The sequence below is a fragment of the Nothobranchius furzeri genome, chromosome 19 (genome assembly GCF_043380555.1).
Source record: "Nothobranchius furzeri strain GRZ-AD chromosome 19, NfurGRZ-RIMD1, whole genome shotgun sequence".
Classification (NCBI taxonomy): domain Eukaryota; kingdom Metazoa; phylum Chordata; class Actinopteri; order Cyprinodontiformes; family Nothobranchiidae; genus Nothobranchius; species Nothobranchius furzeri.
Genome location: NC_091759.1, coordinates 244,345 through 264,673, shown reverse-complemented (window position 1 = coordinate 264,673; position 20,329 = coordinate 244,345). Strand labels below are relative to the sequence as shown.

Here is a 20,329-nt window from a genome sequence, read left to right as displayed (position 1 = left end):
GTTAAGTGAAGTGATGGGTTAAATGAAATAAATCTGTTATTTTACTCTTCCTTACTTCATATTATTTCCAATAAATATTACCATGTGTTTTAAATATTTTAGATGGAATTTTAAGTGTTTATTACATATGATTTAATTTTGAAAAGCTTTTTATTAACGACCATTTAAATCAACCAATAAATGGTTATTTGCATAACTCTCACACACGCACACACACACACACATTATATATGTGTGTGTGTGTGTGTGTGTGTGTGTGTGTGTGTGTGTGTGTGTTATGCAAGTAATCATTAATTGGTTGATTTAAACCAATAAATTTCTCTATTGTGCTTCAAAGCACAATAAAAATGAACCACAATAAAAATATATAATATAAATAATATTATATATATATATATATATAATGTATATGTATATATATACATATATGTATATGTATATGTATATATATATATATATATATATATATATATATATATATATATATATATATATATATATATATATACAATAAAATGTACGAAAATAAAAATTAATAAAACAAATAGGCACAATATGTCAAAGTTTTTATATGAATACATATAAACTTTGACAGATTGTGCCTATCTGTTTTATTTTTAAATCGTACATTTTATTACATATATATATTTTATTTTATTAATTCATATTCTTTATATTACATATTTATATTGTGGTTTACTTCTGTTGTGCTTTGAAGCACCTTGTGATTTTTTACTTGAAAGACGCTGCACGAAAACTTTTATTTTGTTTTGTAGTGGTGTTGCTCACCGGAAGCTGTTTACGTATTTCCGCTTTGTTCGTCGCGTGAAACCGGCGGACACAAAGGCCACGCGCAGTGATTTATCAGCAGGCTACCTTTCTTGATCCGTTGGTCCTCTCTCCTCCGCTAAACCGAACAGGGCCTCATTGAATGACCGAGACTCCAGCTGTCAGAGCTCGACTATGTAAGCCGGTTACTCCGAAACCTTCACCGACATTTGTAGTTTTTGTTTCCCTTCTTCGTGTTTGGACATTAGGATGGTATAAAAATGGCTAAGCGACCCGGGAATGACGACGGAATGCTGCCGTCGCCGACCATGATCCGGAATTTCTCCACGGATTTGGACGCCGGAGACGCGGACTGCGGCGAGGGAGCTGCCGAGGACGTATCCCTGGAGGAAATTTTAAATCTGTACAGCCAGCCGATTAACGAGGAGCAGGCGTGGGCAGTGTGTTATCAGTGTTGTCGGACTTTGGCGCAAAAACGACGGAAGAGAGGCTTCAAGTCTGCCGGTGCCTCCGCGGCGGAGTATCCGAGGAGGATTGAGGGACCCGAGGATGTGGTGATCAACAGAGACGGGACTGTGAAACTGCACTTTGAAGACACGACAGGTAACTACACCCAAACCAGCTGAGACCCGACAAGCATGTTTCAGTGTGGGTCGAGTAACTGCGCAGCTAAACCACCAGGACTGGATCCCAGCTGGCTGTTAATAATGCCCCTCCTAGGCTAAACCATAGACTGTACATACGGGCTAAACGAGTGGAGCATCTCTACCAAGGCCATATTGTGGCTGCCTCCTTCCAGCATGGTGGGGATTTGTTTACAGGCGCCTGATGCGGTTGTTACTAACACATCAGGTCCCTCTCTTGGGCATCTCCGAGAAGCCCACGGACCCTTTAATGAATGAATGACAGTCGGTGGTCATGTTTACATAACGAATAAGATCCGTACTGCTGGAGAATGGATGATTAAATTTAGCCTAATAAACACCGAGTCACGTGATCAGATCAAAACGCAGAACACCTTGAGTTCAGCATCAAGAGGGAGAAGCTGGCTCCCAGCCAAGGACAGATTAGTCATAAAACCAACAGGGTCCTTTTTTTTTGGGAAGTAAATCTAGAAATTGGTGATGGAAAAGGTTGTTTTTCGCTTTCTTGTTGCAACTTTGGCTACATAGGAACTTTATGGACCATTGCAAACAGCACACATATAAAAATAAAAGAAAAGTTACTTTTGGTGGGTATTTTAGGACCTCTTTGGGTCTCTGGGAAAGATTGTCAGACATCACATTTAATCTAAAAACCCATCAGACTTCTGATTAAACTGAGTCAGCAACAGAGATCTCAGGAAAAACATGCCAGACACAGGACAAGCCCTGTCGAACAAAACAGATTCAAGTCAGATCAAATGGACTCAGGAAAACTGTCCTCAGACTCCGAACATCCTCAGAACTCAGGAAAAATACCGTCAGACAAAACCGCCTTTAGACGAATCGGACTTGGGGAAAAACACGAAAAGACAAAGCACCGTCTGACTAAACAGACTCAGAAGCATTCTGCAGGTGACGCTGTAGTCAGGTGTTTTTAAAAACTATTTAAATTGTTGCATTTGTTACAAACATAGCACAAAGGTCTGTGGAAAACTGTTGCACACCTAAAAAGAGTAAAAGAGTAGCGCCATAATCAAGTCACAGGCAAACTGGTGTCCAAATATGTCATCAACATGCGACAGTGTCGGCATGTAAGATTAGACTCCTAACATTAGTTACCGTTATGTCGGACTGGGCGATATGGCCTAGAATCAATATATTCTGCACGATATTAGAAAAACCTGCGATATTCGATAACAGTGCTTAATATTGCGATATCGATATTACTCACGATAAATGAACAAATACTAAAGTATGCAGTGTTGATGTCGTCTGGCGTGTGACGTCTGCTCTGGGTTCAAAGCAAACAAAAACTAATGCATGAATTCCATTACAACATAACATTTTTATTGCAAAAATATGCAGCTGCACCTGCTACTGTATCAGCAGCAAAACAACAAACTGCATGCATGCAGTTTCTCAGTGACTTTAAAACATCACTTCCACCATAAAACTTTTTCTGACACTCCAAATACAGAAAACATCCCTTACCAGGGTTTTTTGAATAAATAAAATCAGAAAATAAGTTTAAATGTTAAATAATAGTCGGACGGTGGAAGGAATACTTTGAGGAGCTCCTCAATCCCACCAATGCGCATTCCGAGGAGGAACCAGAGCTGGGAGGCCTGGGGATGGACTGTCCGATCTCGGGGGCAGAAGTTGCTGAGGTAGTCAAACAACTACACAGCGGCGGAGCCCCGGGGGCGGATGAGGTTCGTCCTGGGTATCTCAAGGCTATGGATGTTGTAGGGCTGTCATGGTTGACACGTCTCTACAACATTGCGTGGTCATCGGGGGCAGTTCCTAGGGAGTGGCAGACCGGGGTGGTGGTCCCCATCTTTAAGAAGGGTGACCTGAGGGTGTGTTCCAACTATAGGGGGATCACACTCCTCAGCCTCCCTGGAAAGGTCTACTCCAAGGTACTGGAGAGGAGGGTCCGATCGATAGTTGAATCTCAGATAGAGGAGGAGCAATGTGGTTTTCGTCCTGGCCGTGGAACTGTGGACCAGCTCTATACCCTTGCAAGGGTGATGGAGGGGGCATGGGAGTTTGCCCAACCAATCCACATGTGCTTTGTGGATTTGGAGAAGGCTTATGACCGTGTCCCCAGGGGCACCCTGTGGGGGACGCTCCAGGAGTATGGGGTGGGTGGCTTTCTGTTAAGGGCCATTCAGTCCCTTTACCAGAGGAGCGTGAGTTTGGTCCACATAGCCGGTAGTAAGTCGGACCTGTTCCCAGTGAGGGTTGGACTCCGCCAGGGCTGCCCTTTGTCACCGGTTCTGTTCATCACATTTATGGACAGAATTTCTAGACGCAGCCGTGGTGTGGAGTGTGTCGAGTTTGGTGGCAGGAGAATCTCGTCTCTGCTTTTTGCGGATGATGTGGTCCTCCTAGCTTCATCCAGCTCTGACCTTCAGCTCTTGCTGGGTAGGTTCGCGGCCGAATGTGAAGCGGCTGGGATGAGGATCAGCACCTCCAAATCTGAGACCATGGTTCTCGACCGGAAAAGGGTGGCTTGCCACCTCCGGGTGGGGGGAGAGGTCCTACCTCAAGTGGAGGAGTTTAAGTATCTCGGGGTCTTGTTCACGAGTGAGGGTAGGAGGGATCGGGAGATCGACAGGCGGATTGGTTCGGCGTCTGCAGTGATGCGGACGCTGAGCCGATCTGTCGTGGGGAAGAGGGAGCTGAGCCAGAAAGCCAGGCTCTCGATTTACCGGTCGATCTACGTCCCAATCCTCACCTATGGTCATGAGCTTTGGGTAATGACCGAAAGAACGAGATCGCGGATACAAGCGGCCGAAATGAGTTTCCTCCGTAGGGTGGCCGGGCTCAGCCTTAGAGATAGGGTGAGGAGCTCGGACATTCGGGAGGGACTCGGAGTAGAACCGCTGCTCCTCCGGATCGAAAGGAGCCAGTTGAGGTGGTTTGGGCATCTGGTCAGGATGCCTCCTGGACGCCTCCCTGGGGAGGTGTTTCGGGCATGTCCTGCCGGCAGAAGGCCCCCGGGTCGACCCAGGACACGTTGGAGAAGTTACATCTCCAATCTGGTCCAGGAACGCCTTGGGGTCCTGCCGGAGGAGCTGGTGGACAAGGCCGGGGAGAGGACGGCCTGGAGCTCCCTAGTTGGGATGCTGCCCCCGCGACCCGGACCCGGATAAGCGGAGGAAGACGAGACGAATAATAGTTAACATCATTTAAATGCAACAGCAAATTATCTCATTGCTACTGAACATTTTCTCCACTTATGTGGTTATGATATAAGGCTGTTGCTGTAATTGGGAGGTGATCTGTGCTGGGCCAAACTAGGAGAAAATTAAGATTTTCTGAGGGAAAGAGAAAAACAATTGTCTACCTTTCAGAAGAGGAGCTGGCAAAAAACTACATGGAAAATATGTGAAAACGTTTGTTTTTAACCCCAAATTGAACAAGTTTACCTGGATCTTAAAAAGCAGCTCAGATGATGAAACTGCAACTATGATTCTGATAACAAGCTAACTAATTGAACTAGCTCCTCTAAGATAACCGGCTAGCAGAGCTTCTGACTGACAGTATATGTGCAGCAGCAAATCAACTATCCTGATTAACAAGGTTATAAAAGCTCATAAATGAAAAATCACTTTGATGTGTGGGGGAACTTTTCCAGGCCCTCTTTAGCAGGGTGGGACTGGGAGGAGAGTGCTGTAGCCTTTTAGCTGGAGGCTAACCGGAGCCACCATCCGGTGGAACACTAGCGACATGGAGTGAGGTGGGTTGGTTCACCGGCACGTGTCGGAGTCAGCCCGGTTATTATCAGCTGATTAACGACACCGAGCGGACTCACGTTCATGTTTGAAAGCAGCGCTGATTCCAGAAACATCAGCACAAAGTGCGTTCGTTGCTCTGAGCCAGCATGATGAACAAGGGAACGGCGCCGCTAACTCAGTTCGGGTGTTGCTTTCCATCCCAAGGGTCTACGTGGGGGCGGGCGTATTACGTGAACGGACCCATCTGATTGGCCGCATATCCGAAGGGCTACATTTGATTGGTCAAATAATACTTCCACGTAAAAAACAGAGCTGGTTTACAAAAAGGTGATGTATGACACGGATGGAAATGTTTGAACCAAACATTTATCGCCGTTTTTGACGTGCTTTGCGATGGGCCTATCACACGTCCTGTTATCGCGATGTCGATAATTTTTCGATATATTGTGCAGCCCTACAATATATTGAGGATTTCTCCTCGATAATGATAAACGGACGGTAACTACAGGTATGTGTAGAAACAAAAGTTGTCCACTAAATGGGGCTGTCACATGTATTACATTGAGTCAGTTTTACATGACTCAAGGTGGCACAGCTTCTTAAAGGGACATGAATGTTGCCGACCTACACACACCTTTCATTTTTGTATTATCAGATTAATTGACATGGGGAAATTTCACGATAAGTCAAATTTCGATAACAATACATTTTCGATTTATTGCCCAGCCCTACCGTTATGTAAAGTAGACAGCCTAACTATGACTTCATATCGCACATTATAGCAAAAGTACAAGACGTAATTAAACTTCCTGTGGTGTTGTCATAAACCTGAATCTTGCGTTCTGCCACTTTGATGACATATTTTGACCTAAGTTTGTCCGTGACGGGAAAACGGCGCCACCTAAGGAATGCTTCTTTTTGAATCTGTTTTGTCCGACAGCGTTTCGTCTGGTGACGTTTTGTCTGATGCCGTTTCGTCTCGTGGCGTTTCGTCTTGTGGCGTTTCGTCTGGTGGTGTTTCGTCCCATGGAGTTTTGTCTGGTGACGTTTTGTCTGATGCCGTTTCATCTCGTGGCGTTTCGTCTCGTGGCGTTTCGTCTCGTGGCGTTTTGTCTGGTGGCGTTTTGTCTGGTGGCGTTTTGCCTGGTGGCGTTTCGTCTTGTGGCGTTTCGTCTTGTGGCGTTTTGTCTGGTGGCGTTTTGTCTGATGGCGTTTTGTCTTGTGGCGCTTTTCCTGAAACCCTTTTTCAGATGTAGTTAAGTCAGCAGTCTGATGTGTTTTTAAACGAAACCAGTTGCTTTTTGTCTTTGTGGACCCAAGGATCTCCTAAGATGGACACCGTACACAAGCCAAAGATCAGCTTTTCAAATGTACAGACCCAAAACCCTTAAAGTTCCATTTTATGTACCTTTTTTCAACACTCCCTTCTCAGAGCAGCAGCAGGTGTGTTAGCAAGGGCGCACACTGCATCAAAGGCCTTGTGGCATTTAACTGCATTCCAGTTATACGCAAGAGATAATGTTGGGTGTGCAAGGAGAAAGGAGGCATGTCTTTCAGCAGAGCTTGAGGCACAGAGGTGTTGTCCCATCTCATCGTTTTTAGATCACGGTTGGTGTGTGTGACTCTTGCAGAATAAACAGATTCAGTGAGTGCTGCCCAGCAGCTTTTTTGCACCTTCAAAAATAGAACAGAAGGTGACGACTGAATGCACAGACTGTAAAAATCAAAGTGCAAATAAGTTTGGAGATTAAGTGGAGAGTATTTTGGGTGAGCGGCTGACGGGGTATGTTGGAACAGCTTGGGCCCTGTCCCGATTCTTATTAGACTCGGTGATGAGAAAGATGTGAGGCCTATTAAGCCGCCAGTAGTACAGCAGCTGCTGTAAGAGGTTTCTAATTCACCAGAAAACCATCGCTTATGCAACCTTTCTGTGGCCTACACACAAGTCAGTGACTAGATGGTGAGATCTGGCAAGTCCTCTGAAAAACAAATCCTGAGCTTAAACATCACAACTGATATTATTTGGTATTAAAGCCACAGACTGCAGCTGTGATCAACTACCAAGCTGCGAAAGGAATGAAGGAAGCGTTTATTTTGGTGACGCACATTTGGTTGAGAGCCAGTGAGTCAGACTTTGCTAATTTAATCTGAGAAAATCACTAGCTGTGTGGCTATTTGTCTCAGACTCAGCAGCTGTACTCGCATGCCCAAAAAATATTATTGATGTTAAACAAAGTTCTGCTGTAAATGGCATGCAGTCAGTGATTTTTAACCCAAAATGGTCTATTTAGAGTAACCAATGGTCAAATTATGCAAACTTTATTATTTTGTTAACAATACAAAAAGCTAATTGAAATAATCAGAGCAGTAATCATGAATAAATAAGTGAGTTTCTTTATTTATTGACTCTTTAATTAGAGTTATGTTCATCTTAAACACCTTCAGGGGATGTGTAGCCTGGGCTGCCTCTCAGTCTGGGTTTATTTTACTAGTGGTGTGTTTTTGGAGGCCTGAAGCAGTTCAGACTCCGTACTGACGCTGCAGAGAAAACGGGATCGTATGTCAACTTGCTGGATTTACATGCAGTATTCCTGCTTTTGGGCACTTCCTGTGTGGCACTGCTCCATTTTCATTCCCGACACATTCATTAAATAACAGTGTGGCCAGTAGTTCACATGAATAATCCAAAGGGCGTGTCTGGATAACAGTTTGTTCCAGGTAATAAAATGATCTTTCACATTGCCTGAGTGTAACGCTTCGCCTTTGCTTTTTCATTACAGATAAATATAAATCCTCCTGCACGTCTCTAGAGGTGAGTTCCCATTGGCCTCCTCAATCATTCAGGTTGGCACAGTGTGCAGGCTCCTGTTGATTTAATGCTTACAACACATTTTAATGCTAATTGAGAGCAGAAACGGACGACTTTGCACCTTTTCTTGTTGCTTTACCTCAAACATGATCACCACAACCACGTGAGAGCTACACGAGGCTTGTGTCTGTCTGATCAAGAAAGGTATGCTTTGTAATGGGAGATGCCTCCCAGGGGTTTTTATGTGTACATAGACTCATTACACACAGTTCTCTGTCAACAGAAGCTTCGAGACAACCCTTCCTGTTCGTCTTGTTGGTCATGTGACCCCTTGCATGTTCAGCATCTTTTTTTTTTTTTTACATTAAAATTCCGTCAATCAGCTGACAGTCAATGTGGATGACATCTCCCAGCTAACACTACTTTCCATGACTACGTTTAGGCTGTTTCTTAGCTGGCTGAAGCCAGTTGCCCCTTACGTTGTTGGTTTGGTTTTTGCTGTGTTGCACGAGCAGGGTGTGTTTGTTTTTGTTGGTTCTTTCTTGGAAATGACATCTTGCACAAGGACTATTTTAATCCAGCTAACTGTCTGACAAAGTTAATCTTGTGGTTGAAACTTGCGGTGACACCTGCCTGCAGAAAATAATTAGTTTTTATTTGCATTTAGCCAGCAACATGTGTAATAATCTTCAATGTAACACAGTTGGACATGATTGTTTAGGTCAATGTTGCTGCTGATCAGGTCATTTACTACCTTTTAATATGTTGAAGCACCTCTTACTATCAGAGCAAAGTCGCTGCTTGTTTTTATTTATTGATGCCGTGATTTCTAGATAAGTAATCAAAATCTTGGAGGAGCCCACTGGTGTGTAAAATGTGGATTTGAAACTAGGGATGTCCCGATACTTTTTCACTTCCGATACGATACCGACATTGCAGCCTTCAGTGTTGACCAATACTGATATCAATCTGATACAATATCAGCACAAATCATACATGCTTTTACCTGTTTCGTAGTGTGGAATGTGTGAAAAGCTTGATCAAGTGATATTACTCAATCAGAGAACATGAGCCAATAACAGTAAATATGAATAAAATGAAAAAAAAAATTGTAACCATTGGTTGCAAAACTGTCAACCCAAACGGACCGCTTATATCGGAGATTTTTGATGTCGTCCGATTAAAAACCTCAGTCAATAACACGTTTCGGACTGTAATCAACCACTGGACCATCAGGTTGTTGGACTAAAGCCGGGCGGACACTGTGCGACTTTTTCACTCGTAGCACTCAGCTTCAGCTCAAACTGTACGACTTCCTCGCAGAGCAGATCTCACGAGTCATGCGCTCACACTGCACGACCCAGTTCTCGGATGCGACCTGACTGCTCACACTGTACGTCTGGTAGCAACACGTCAGACCTAAAACAATATGCTTAAAATATCAGTTTTTACTCAACACGTCAGACTTTTTTGTCTTGTCTTGCCTGTTGTCCTTCGGGAGTGCTGCAGGAGGACACACAGGGATTTATGGGGGTTGACTGAGGAAAACGAAATAAAGAAAGTAAATCGGTGTTTTGTGATCAGTTTAATTTGACATGAACACGACAAACACGCTTTCTTGACAATCCTTGTCACTGTGTGTAAAAAAAAAAACGTTTAGAAATAAAAACAAACGTGTGTTATTAGGGAAATAGAGTGTGAGCGGTGTTGATGCATGATTGTGCATGCGCCATGAGCGGTTCTGGTACTTTTTGGGTTGCAGCCGCTCTCTGTGCCGCTTCAACCCTCACGAGGAACGAGCAAAATATCAAACACTCCAGAAGTCCGTGCGAGCTCACGATTGTTGATCGGTAGCAGGTCACGTGGTGTTAATCGCCTCTCGTAACCCCCTGTACACTACACGACGCTCAGCGCAAAACTCGCCCCGATCTTGTGGATTCTCGCACGAGTGGAAAATCGGCTCAAAAAAGTGAAAAAGTCGCACAGTGCACGCCCGGCTTAACCGAGCCGCTGCATTTCCCTGGGTCTAGGGATGACCCGATACAACTTTTTTCACTTCCGATACGATACCGATATTGCTGCCTTCTTTGACCAATACCGTTATCAGTCCGATCAAATCAAATCAACTTTATTTATATAGCACTTTTCATACAAAAAATGCAACTCAAAGTGCTTTACAGATTAAAATGGCCCCATAGATCCCATACTCCCATCCCAGCCCCCCTCCCCAAGTATAAAACAATTAAAAATTATAGTTCCCCTCCCGCACCCAACTTCCAAAGTGGACATACAATCACCCGCACACTTGTCCATGCACACGCACACACACACGCACGCACGCACGCACACACACACACACTCGTGAACACCAGAGGAAACAATAGGCTGAGTTCAGATGGGTCAGGTAATGAACGACACATCATCAGCGGAGCCATCTGCCCTGGCAGCAACAGATCCATGGCAGCAGCCAAGACACCGGCCCATGACGCCCAGTGGCGTAGGGCAGAAACCCCCACCAGTGCCCGGGCAGTACCCGAGGAGCGCCCCGGCCGCCGCCGCCCCTGACCACCGGCCCCAAGGCAGAGGGCTCCGCAGAGGAAACACTGGAGGATTTAAGATATATAACATATAAAATAATAAAAGCTAATAATGATAAAAAGTAACTGATAAAAAGTGATTATAAAGATAGTAAAAGAAAACATAAGCATGTAAAAACACTAAGATGTAGGTAAAATGATAAAAATAATAAAAGAGATAAATATGTATTTATAGATAAATAGTGATCAGTTAAAAGCTAAGCTAAAAAGGTGGGTCTTGAGCCTATTCTTAAAAGCCTGGACGTTCCCTTCGGACCTGAGGTCCTCCGGCAGCCCGTTCCAAAGACGAGGGCCGTAATACTTGAAGGACGCCTCGCCGTGGGTGTGAGTCTTCACTTTAGGGATAACTAGGAGACGGCTGCCAGAGGAGCGCAGAGACCGCAAGGGTTTATACAGTAAAAGCAGTTCTGAAAGATAAGAAGGCCCAAGACCATTAAGACACTTAAAAACCATTAAAAGAACCTTAAAATCAATCCTGAAACATACGGGGAGCCAGTGCAGTGATTTTAAAACCGGAGTGATGTGCTCCCGCCTCCTGGTCTTCATCAGGACACGTGCTGCTGAGTTTTGTAAAAGTTGTAAACCTGAGATGATATCAGCACAAATCATACATACTTTTACTCATTTCATAGTGTGGAATGTACAAAAGGCTGATCAAGTGATATCACTTAAACAGAAAACTAAAGACAGTATATAAAACTGACCAATTTTTTTTTTTTTTTTTTTTACCTTTGGTTGCATAAATGTGAACAGCTAAGGTTAGGGACATAAGGGAAAAAACACAATATTGTTCACTGATTATCTGCTACAAGTTGAGTATCTAAAGTTTCAATTTCACACAATGAGAAAATCCTCATGCAATGTTTTGTGATCCTGCTCCAAATGCACGATGAGGTTGGACATATTCCCAGTTCTGTTCCACCATGGAAAACCTGGGCATGACAAGTGTTGCACTGAGCCAAACTGTCTTTTTCGGACTTTAACGAAAAATACAGCCACATGGTCAACATTGTTCCTTGCTACTTTGCTAGCACACACTGTTCTGATCACGTGGACTTTGCGTGCTGGATCTGGGCGCTGATGGAAAGAATTGCTGGAATGGAACTAAAAGCGGAACGTACGGCTAATATCAGAGATTTTTGATGCAGTGCGATATAATCTGATGCAGTGGTTTTGGGCTGATACCCGTTATCAATATCGGAACGGGACATCCCTACCTGGGTCCCCCTTTCAATACACGCTCACATATTTAGCAACGGAACACCACTGGTGTGAGAGGTTCTCAGCTCAATAATATCAGAGAAGGAGAAACAGCCGGCTGCTACCACTTCAACTTTAGGAAAAAATACCAGAGTCCCAAAAAGAAATACGCCATTTGAAGTCACAGACAACAAACAATGTTTGGACCTAGAAAACTGTGACAGGTGTTTTAGCGCTATCTCGTTTCCTCCGGCATCGCGGGTTTCCGGTTCTGGCAGAAGCATCTCAGGGAGGGTACCCGAGGAGAGGGGTGAGTGCTCTGTGACCCTGTTTGCGTTCAAAATCTAGCCTGTTAGCAGATTCATCATAACAGCTTTAAATGTGAGTAAGTCTGACTGACCTTGAGCTCATTGCCTGGCAGCTGTAGCATCCACAAAATAATTCATAAGGAATTTAAGGAGAATAAAAATGCACGCATTTAATTTTTTACAGGCTTACACTACCCTGGCAAGTCACGCTAACATGTACGTAAACGTATATTCTGGCCATGATCCATAGACAGATCTGAGTCATAGAGGCAGAATCTATGGTTGTCTTTCCAACTGTCTCCAAATGCAGTGGGACAGCACTAGAACCAATCAGAGGAGCAAACATTGTGATGGTTTGATCGCTATGGAAATCGGTCAACAAGGCAGTCTGCCATACGCCATCGAGAAGTAGAAGAAGTAGTTGTATCTGTTCGTGTCTCAAAGAAAATCCCAAGTCTAAATCGTCCAAAGTTGATGCCAAAGCCGTTTGAAACAAATGCCAAGTCGCTGCCATCGTTGCAGTTTTGCGTCGTTGTAAATGTCTCTCTACAAACGGAGTGCTGTGATTGGCTGGGCTTAAAACCGTTGGGGCAATGGTAGAACTTCTGAGGGTACAATGAAGCGTGGCTACACCAGATTTTTCTACGATTGGCCTAGATTTCTATTCTAGGCTTACACAGCTTAGTTTGCTAACTCCAAACCACTCAGTGGGAAACAGCCAGGAGCGTTATTATTACAAGTGAAAATCTGGGACGAAGTCGCAGGCCAAACTTAATATTTTTTGAAAAAGTGACGGCAAATTTGCACATTTTCATCGACATGTATGCAATTTTGAAACTTTTAATTTGGAAACAAACTTATTTTTGCATTAAGACTGAATGTGGAATAACCAAATTACACACGAGCAAGTCAGTTTGAAATTAAACTCATCAGCGGTATTCATTACTTGTGGTATAATCAGCATTTTTAAAATCAATTCAGGATTTATGTTTTCTTGTTTATTCATTTTTCTTATTTTTTATTCTCCTTTTTTTCTCCTGTAATATGTGTCATCGCTGCTGTGACGTCTAGCTTTCCCCACTGAGGAACAATAAAGGGATTTTCTATTCTATTCATCTATCTGCAGCCTTTCCACTTCCTGTTTACTGTAGGTTAAATCTTTTCTCACGTGCCAACAACAAAATAAAAATATCATTTTATCTTAAATGAAAATGCAACATCTCACCTGTTAACTTTCATGTTTTGTAGCAGAAAACGAGCATAAAACCAACATATTTAAAGCTCAGTTTGCTCCACTGGTTTACTGTGATGCTCACCTGTTCCAGCCAGATACCTGCATCATGGGGTTGATCTGAGCTGAGGAGGAGACTCCTGTTGTTTTGTTCATCTTCATCATAATAATGACAACATTAGATGACAACAGCTGCTCACATAGGGGAGCAGCTGGACCACATTGTTGTGTGTCAGGGAGGAAAAATAAAAACTACAGCAGCCACAGAGTCATGCTGATTTGAGCGTGTCGCTGCTCGCTGGAGTTAAATCAGCTCTGCCTGGAAGTTGGCTGAAAAACTTTCTCTTTCAGTCGTGAACACATTACTGAGCGGTTAAAATCTCCGTTTCTGGGATTCAACACCGGCAAATAGCTGAGTAAACTCGGCGCTGAGTGAGAGAGGTGTTTAGTTTGTCCGAGACAGTGGAGCTGCAGACACCGGTATCGGTACAGGATCGGCTCGGGGTCCTTCGACTGCCGATGACGTCAAAGTAGTTGATTGGCTGAACATGAAGCTTACGGAAGTGACGTTATCACGTTATGATTTTGATTGGTCAGAACAAATTTGCGGTCGTAGTCTTAGCGGTTGTAGTCCTGTAGTCCAAAAATCAACACTTTTTGGAGAAAATATGTTTGAATTTCCAAAGTAAATGTAAAATATAAGCAAATGATAAACGGTGACCCTCAAAAGCTCTTGATGTTGATGAAATGGGGCAAAATAAAATATAAGAACTTTATTGAAAGACACCAAGCAATAATTTGAGTCAAAAAATATATTTAGATAACAACTAAGGAAATAAACAGACGAACTCCACATTAATACAAACAGATGTGGCTTCACATATAAGAACTGTTGTATTTTTTGTCAGTCTGATGTTGGTTTTATGCAGTTTCACATTCTTTACAAAACAAAGATAATATGGCGTTTTATTAACAAATTACAATTATAAAGAAAACATTCAGGTGTTAACAAACAAGAATTTATTAACAAAACTGCTGATGCCTTTCCAAAACGTGTGTGTGTGAAAGCCGAGTAGATTTGCAGTCATGTGACGTCATCAGCAGTCGAAGGACCCCGAGCCGATCCTGTGCCGACACCGGCAGCAGACGCTGGAAAAAACACAAAGGAGGGGGCGCTTCGGCTCCGTGCAAACGCAGCAAAGCATCATGGGAGTTGTAGTTGTAGCTGTAAAATCGGCCAGCGGGTCAGTTTTGGTATATTTTTGATATTTATCTCGTGGGCCACATAGAAGTGCTCCGCGGGCCTTGTGTCTGACACACTTGATCTAACCTATTACACACCTCTACCCAAGGTATTACCTTCTTTAACGACATATAGCTGTGCTGTCGCCGTTGGACACCCCGTGACCCTCATGTTCCAGCCTTGTTTGTTAGTCAGCTCCTGCTGAAAGTGACTCAGCTTTCCAGTCAGCTCGTGTGTGAACCGATTCACTGGCTTGTTCAGGACTCCTCTGCTGTTTACTGAAGCTAAAGCTGGTCACAAGGCCTCTATGTTGGCGTAATAACAGTAATAACCGTATGCTTAACCGTGCAACTTCACAGGACAAGCTAACTCTAACCAAGACGACTCAGTCGAGGCCTTGTGAAGTTAGAGTTTATAAGGACATAAAATTCACTTTTTCTTTCAGAAGCGTAATGCATTGAAGATATTTTACTGCTTGTTGGGTCGGGGTTGAGTGACGTGTCTGGCTCCCTCTACCAGCTGTGACCTCCGTCACTCTTTTCAGCTCTGAGGTGTCACGGCACATTTTAAGAAGAAGAATCCGATTTTTATCTAGCTTTTCTGTCATGATTGTAAGAAATGTAATGTTTATTTTAAAATTTGGTTGGTGCATTTGAAGTTTAAGTAGTTCTGTGCAACCGTCCTCTTTATTTTAGTGTTCCTGAACAATGAATGTTTCATCCTGACTAGGGATGTAAGAAAATATCGATATGGCAATATATCGTGATATTTTTCCAGCAATATTTTATCGATTTTCAAAAGCCGTGTATCTAATTCTTGAAAGAATTTACATGCAAACGTGTGTATTTTCTTTTCGTTTTGTGCAATTCCATCGCTACCCGCTAGTTGGCAGCAGTGTGCAACGGGTTTTGTTTCCACCATTGAAACGTGAATCCCTCCATCATGGTTCAGATACCTCGTGTTAAACACGTTACGTATCAATTTGGACTGTTTATTGAACATTCTTACAATAAATTCTGTAAAAAAAAATTGCTTGTAACGTCTGACTGAATGTATCGCAATATATCGTGATCGTATCGCCAGAATTTCAAAAATACACATCCCTGATCCTGACTGACTTTATTTGCACTGAAGAAGTCCATCTGCATCTCCTTTTCTGGCCCAGTCAGGCCCGAGGCAGTGTCTGAGGGTAAATTAATCGTAAATGTAGTTCTAGATGTTTTGAATCAGCTGCTGGAGAGTCATGTGGGAAGACTCAGAAACAAGACGTCTTGTAATTCTTTTCTGCCGGTGACTTGTTCATTCTTTTGGGAGAATGTTCTTTGCACATGTATTAACTTCTGTGTAAAGCACCGCTGATGGGTTGTGATGACAACATAAAAGGTCCACGTGTTTTCACGCCTCAGCAGTTTTCTGTTTGACGTCACAAATGTCTGAAAGCTCCGGACTCCTGAAAGAGCAGCGTCGTGTTCCCTCCCCGTTAGGACTATCGCTGCGATGCTGCAGTTCAGAGGAGGCCGAGCGTCCGCTCCTGCAGTGGAAGCCCTCCAAGCTGCAGTTATGTAAGCGTCTGTGTCGGGACGGCTTTGCTCTGCCACTGCAGCAAATGCTCCAAGGCTGCTCAGCTGGCAGTTTAGTGAACTCGGACGAACCTGTTCTAGAAAGGATGTAGAAAAAGAGCTGCACCTTTCTTCTTCTGCCCCACTGTACAGACTCAACTGTGTGAGCTGGGCTTCGTTGTCACGCCTTTTAAAATGCCAGAGTAAAGCAGAGCTAGCATGTAGAACATGCATTCAGAATCCCATTCCACCAACCTCCAATCAGTCAACCCCCTGCAGCGAGGCCCAACGAGGCATCACGCTGAAACTGGGTGCAAACGCAGCGGAAACTAGGGATGCACCGATGGATCGGCATTTGATCGTAATCGGCCGATAGCGCCCCTATCGGTTTTGATCGGAATTTTCAAAATAGATCAAAGCAGACCGATCAGGTAGGGTTGTCACGGTAACCAGTGTAGCGGTAAAACCTGGTAAAAAAAAGAGTTGACAATAATAATAACCGTCTTGTTTTTAAAAAAACTATATTATCTCGGTGGATTACCGTGGCTGCGGTGTAGGCGCGGTGACCCTTACCAGCCACCGTATCATCTGCTGAAGTTGCCGGCGGCACATGCGCGCTTTGTTGTTTACAACCAAAACCTTCTTGAAGCTAAAGCTGAAATAATGGCCAAAGGAGGAGACGGCAGCGCTCAGGACATTTATTATCCCTCAAAGAAGACCAAGTGGGAAGTACGGGCATTTTTTAGATATTTGAAGAATGCCGAGGACAGTTGATAGAAGACGGCTATCCTGTTTGCAGCACGTGCAGAAAAAGTGTCTGTGAAAGGCAGCAACACTTCAAATCTCATGACACATCTGCGTGGCCATCACCCACAACTCTACAGTCAACGCAAGGCAAGCTAACGTTAGCGTTTTAGCTAAAATGCGTGATCCGAGGATTTGGGTTGAGGGAGAATGCAACGAGTCGCTATATAAAGCAGCCGCAGCGCCGCTACCTGCATATAAACCGTGTCGCGGACACCCCCATGTTGAAATGACGCTATGCATTACGGGGCTCCCAGGGGCAGATAAGAGTTGGTCTCTCTCCGAGAATAATTATGAATTTAACAATGATTACTGCCTGATGACATTTTCCCAAATCTACAAAGCTCACTGGAAGGACACAAACCGAGGATGATATTTTCCTGATATAGGGATTATTACTCAAGTAAGGGTAAAAAAGTATCTGATTAGAAGGCTACTTGAGTACTGAGTATCATCTGATCTAATATATTTAAAATGATGACATCAAACAGACATAAAATAAGAAGTTATGGGCAAATATTGGTATTTTAAAGACTAAAGGGAAAAAATTTAAACAAATTAACACATTTTAGGCAAAATTTAGACACAGACTGAGGACAACATTTCCTGACGTACAGGGTTTATTTAATTGTGTGAAAATGTAGCACGTTTAAAAAAAATACCGCGATAATACCAAAAACCGTTTTAATTTTGGTCACAATAACCGTGAGGTTAAATTTTCACACCGTGACAACCCTAATACAGACCATTTTAGATTAGGTTACACTTCCTTTATTCCCAGATTATGTAGTTTGTAGCACTCGTTATAACGTTGTAGAAAATTTCTGGCCAATCCACGTGATCGGTATCGGTGATCAGCATTCTTTGATATCGGTATCGGTGATCGGCAGCAAAAAAACCTGATCGGTGCATCCCTAGCTGAAACATTAACAAATTCATTTAGTACATATTTCTGACCCAGAATTGTTATTTACAGAAGTTGGTTAAATAAAGCAAAATAACTTCAGCTTCTTTACGTTTACACATTCGTGAGCAGACTTTGGTTCGAAGTCTGATGGGAAGTCTGCGCGTGTGTTCCCTCGATAAACGGAGGCCATTCATGAACAGAAAAACTGTTATTGGGGGGAGAAGAAGAACATGAGGAACTTTCCCTGCATGACATCACCGCTTCTTCCCATGACACAACGTGGTTCTTGTCTGAGGGACGCTGCGCTGCGTTCTGAGTCAACAGAGGACGATTCTGAGTCTAGCTCGGGGTAAATAAACTCAGAAATTTGGGGGAACTCTTCTACCACCTCAGGCCTGAGGCCGGGCAATACCGTGACTCATCCTGCTAAGACGCCTTTTCCTGTGATACCTGTAGTTGACTAAGACCTCATGGATGTAAACAAGTCTTTTTTCAACAACAGGAGGAGGATCATCAGCTGGTCTGTTTGGCCTTTTTCCTCCACTGATTATCTGCATACTTGTTTCCTCTCCCCCCTCCTCCCTCTGCCTCGCCTTCTTGTCTCATTCCTCTTGAGTCACAAGTCTTCTAGTCAGGAGCATATAATAGGAAAACTGTGCTGTTTTTCTCTTTTACTGATCCATGGGATGACATCCCTTCCTCATTCCCTTTGATTAGTTACGCCATATAATGAGGAAACGTCACGACCCATGATGTTTTAACTGTTACTAACTAAAACGGAATGATCTGAATGTGTGTTTTAATGACTGCTTCCATTAATCCTGTTAGAATTTGTATTCGATGTGACTTCAGTTGGAAACACGAACTTCCCCCAAACCTGCACTTTTCCATCATTGACCGATGAATAAACCCTCTTCATTTTTTTTTGGTTCGCCACTCCCATCATCCCTCTGCTCTCTACACTGCAGATGGATTATAAAGTTACATAATCAAGCAGCAAGGAATAGGATATTTGTTTTAGGCCTGGAACAGGATCATCAGCTGCTCTCGCTTAAGGCACCTGAGATGATAACAGCCCAACGAGCCGATTGACACTCAGAAACAAACAGAAAAAACACAGGTACCATGTACCACATTTAGCTTTTATTTCTTTTTCCCATATTCTCTTTTATATGTGTAGGCTTATTTTTTTTTACGTTTGAGTAGCATTGACTCTATAAGTTAATCAGTTGTAAATTTATAAAAGAACTAGTTTATTTTAAATTAATCGAGTGACCCCCTGTCAAGGAGGCCCATGGTGCCGTACACAGTGCAGAGATGCATAAAACATTAAAAGCAAACATTATGGTCAAATAAAAGCATAAAACAATAACTGAAAAGCAATAAAACCAAAAAGCAATCAGACAACACAATAAAACATGAATAAAACAAGCAAATGGATCTAAATTAAACTTACGTCTGGCTTTAAATATAGAGGCGTGGACTGTTTTATGGTTCCAGAGCAGAGGACCGATAACTGAAAAAGCATGACTTGCGTTTTGACTGTGGAACCTCCAACAGGTCACTCGGAACCGAGTGTGGAGGTCTTGCAGGGATGTAACGGGTCACAAGTGAGACTAAATCTGGTTGTGCTGATTTTAGAGGAATTTTTGAGGATTTATATTTATGTATTTAGCAGACACTTTTGTCCAAAGCGACTTACAAGTGATAATCGGCATGTTGCCCTTGAGGCTAACAACAACAATAACAACAACTTGACATCAATCATGGAGAGGAGGGAACAAGGAGTGGACAGTAGAGGGGGGACGGGTGCAGGGAGGGTGTTAGTTTAGAAAATGCTCTCTGAAGAGCAGGGTCTTCAGGAGTTTCTTGAAAATTGAAAAGGAAGCTCCTGTTCTGGTAGTGCTTGGAAGGTCATTCCACATTTGTGGAACAATGCATGAGAAGAGTTTGGATTGTCCTGAGCGTGGTGTAGGCACTGCTAGCCGACGATCCTGTGATGACCGGAGCGGCCGGGCCAAGACGTAAGCCTTTGCAAGAGGATTCAGGTAGATGGGAGCCGTACCATCTCTGACTTTGTATGCTAGTGTTAGCTATTTGAATTTGATGCGTGCTGCTAGCTGTAGCCAGTGGAGCTCAATGAACAGAGGCGTGACGTGTGCTCTTTTTGGCTGATTGAAGACCAGACGCACCGCTGCGTTCTGGACCATTTGAAGAGGTCTCACAGTACAGGCTGGAAGACCAGTTAGAAGGGCATTGCAGTAATCGAGGCGGGAGATGACAGTAGATTGCACCAGGAGCTGGGTGGCATGTTGTGTTAGGTATGGTCTGATCTTTCGTATGTTATACAGCGCAAGGCGGCATGAACGAGCAACAGAGGCAACATGATCTTTAAAGGTCAGGTGTTCATCAATCTCAACACCCAGATTTTGAACTGCCTTTGAAGGAGCCAGAGATAGGAAGTCATTTTGGATTGAAATATTATTCTGTATGGA

General features: G+C 43.4%; 1 protein-coding gene across 2 annotated transcripts in view; it reads left to right on the top strand.

Annotated features, from left to right (window-relative positions):
• The first annotated feature begins 837 nt into the window (after positions 1–837).
• Positions 838–20,329, top strand: part of spire1a (spire-type actin nucleation factor 1a) — a 40,036-nt gene continuing 20,544 nt past the window's right edge. For both annotated transcript variants that reach the window (XM_070547362.1, XM_015973807.3), the window contains exons 1-2: positions 838–1,392; positions 7,957–7,988. In XM_070547362.1, the coding sequence (XP_070403463.1) occupies positions 1,050–1,392; positions 7,957–7,988 (375 nt within the window). In that variant the 5' untranslated portion in view covers positions 838–1,049. The remainder of the gene's footprint in view (positions 1,393–7,956; positions 7,989–20,329) is intronic.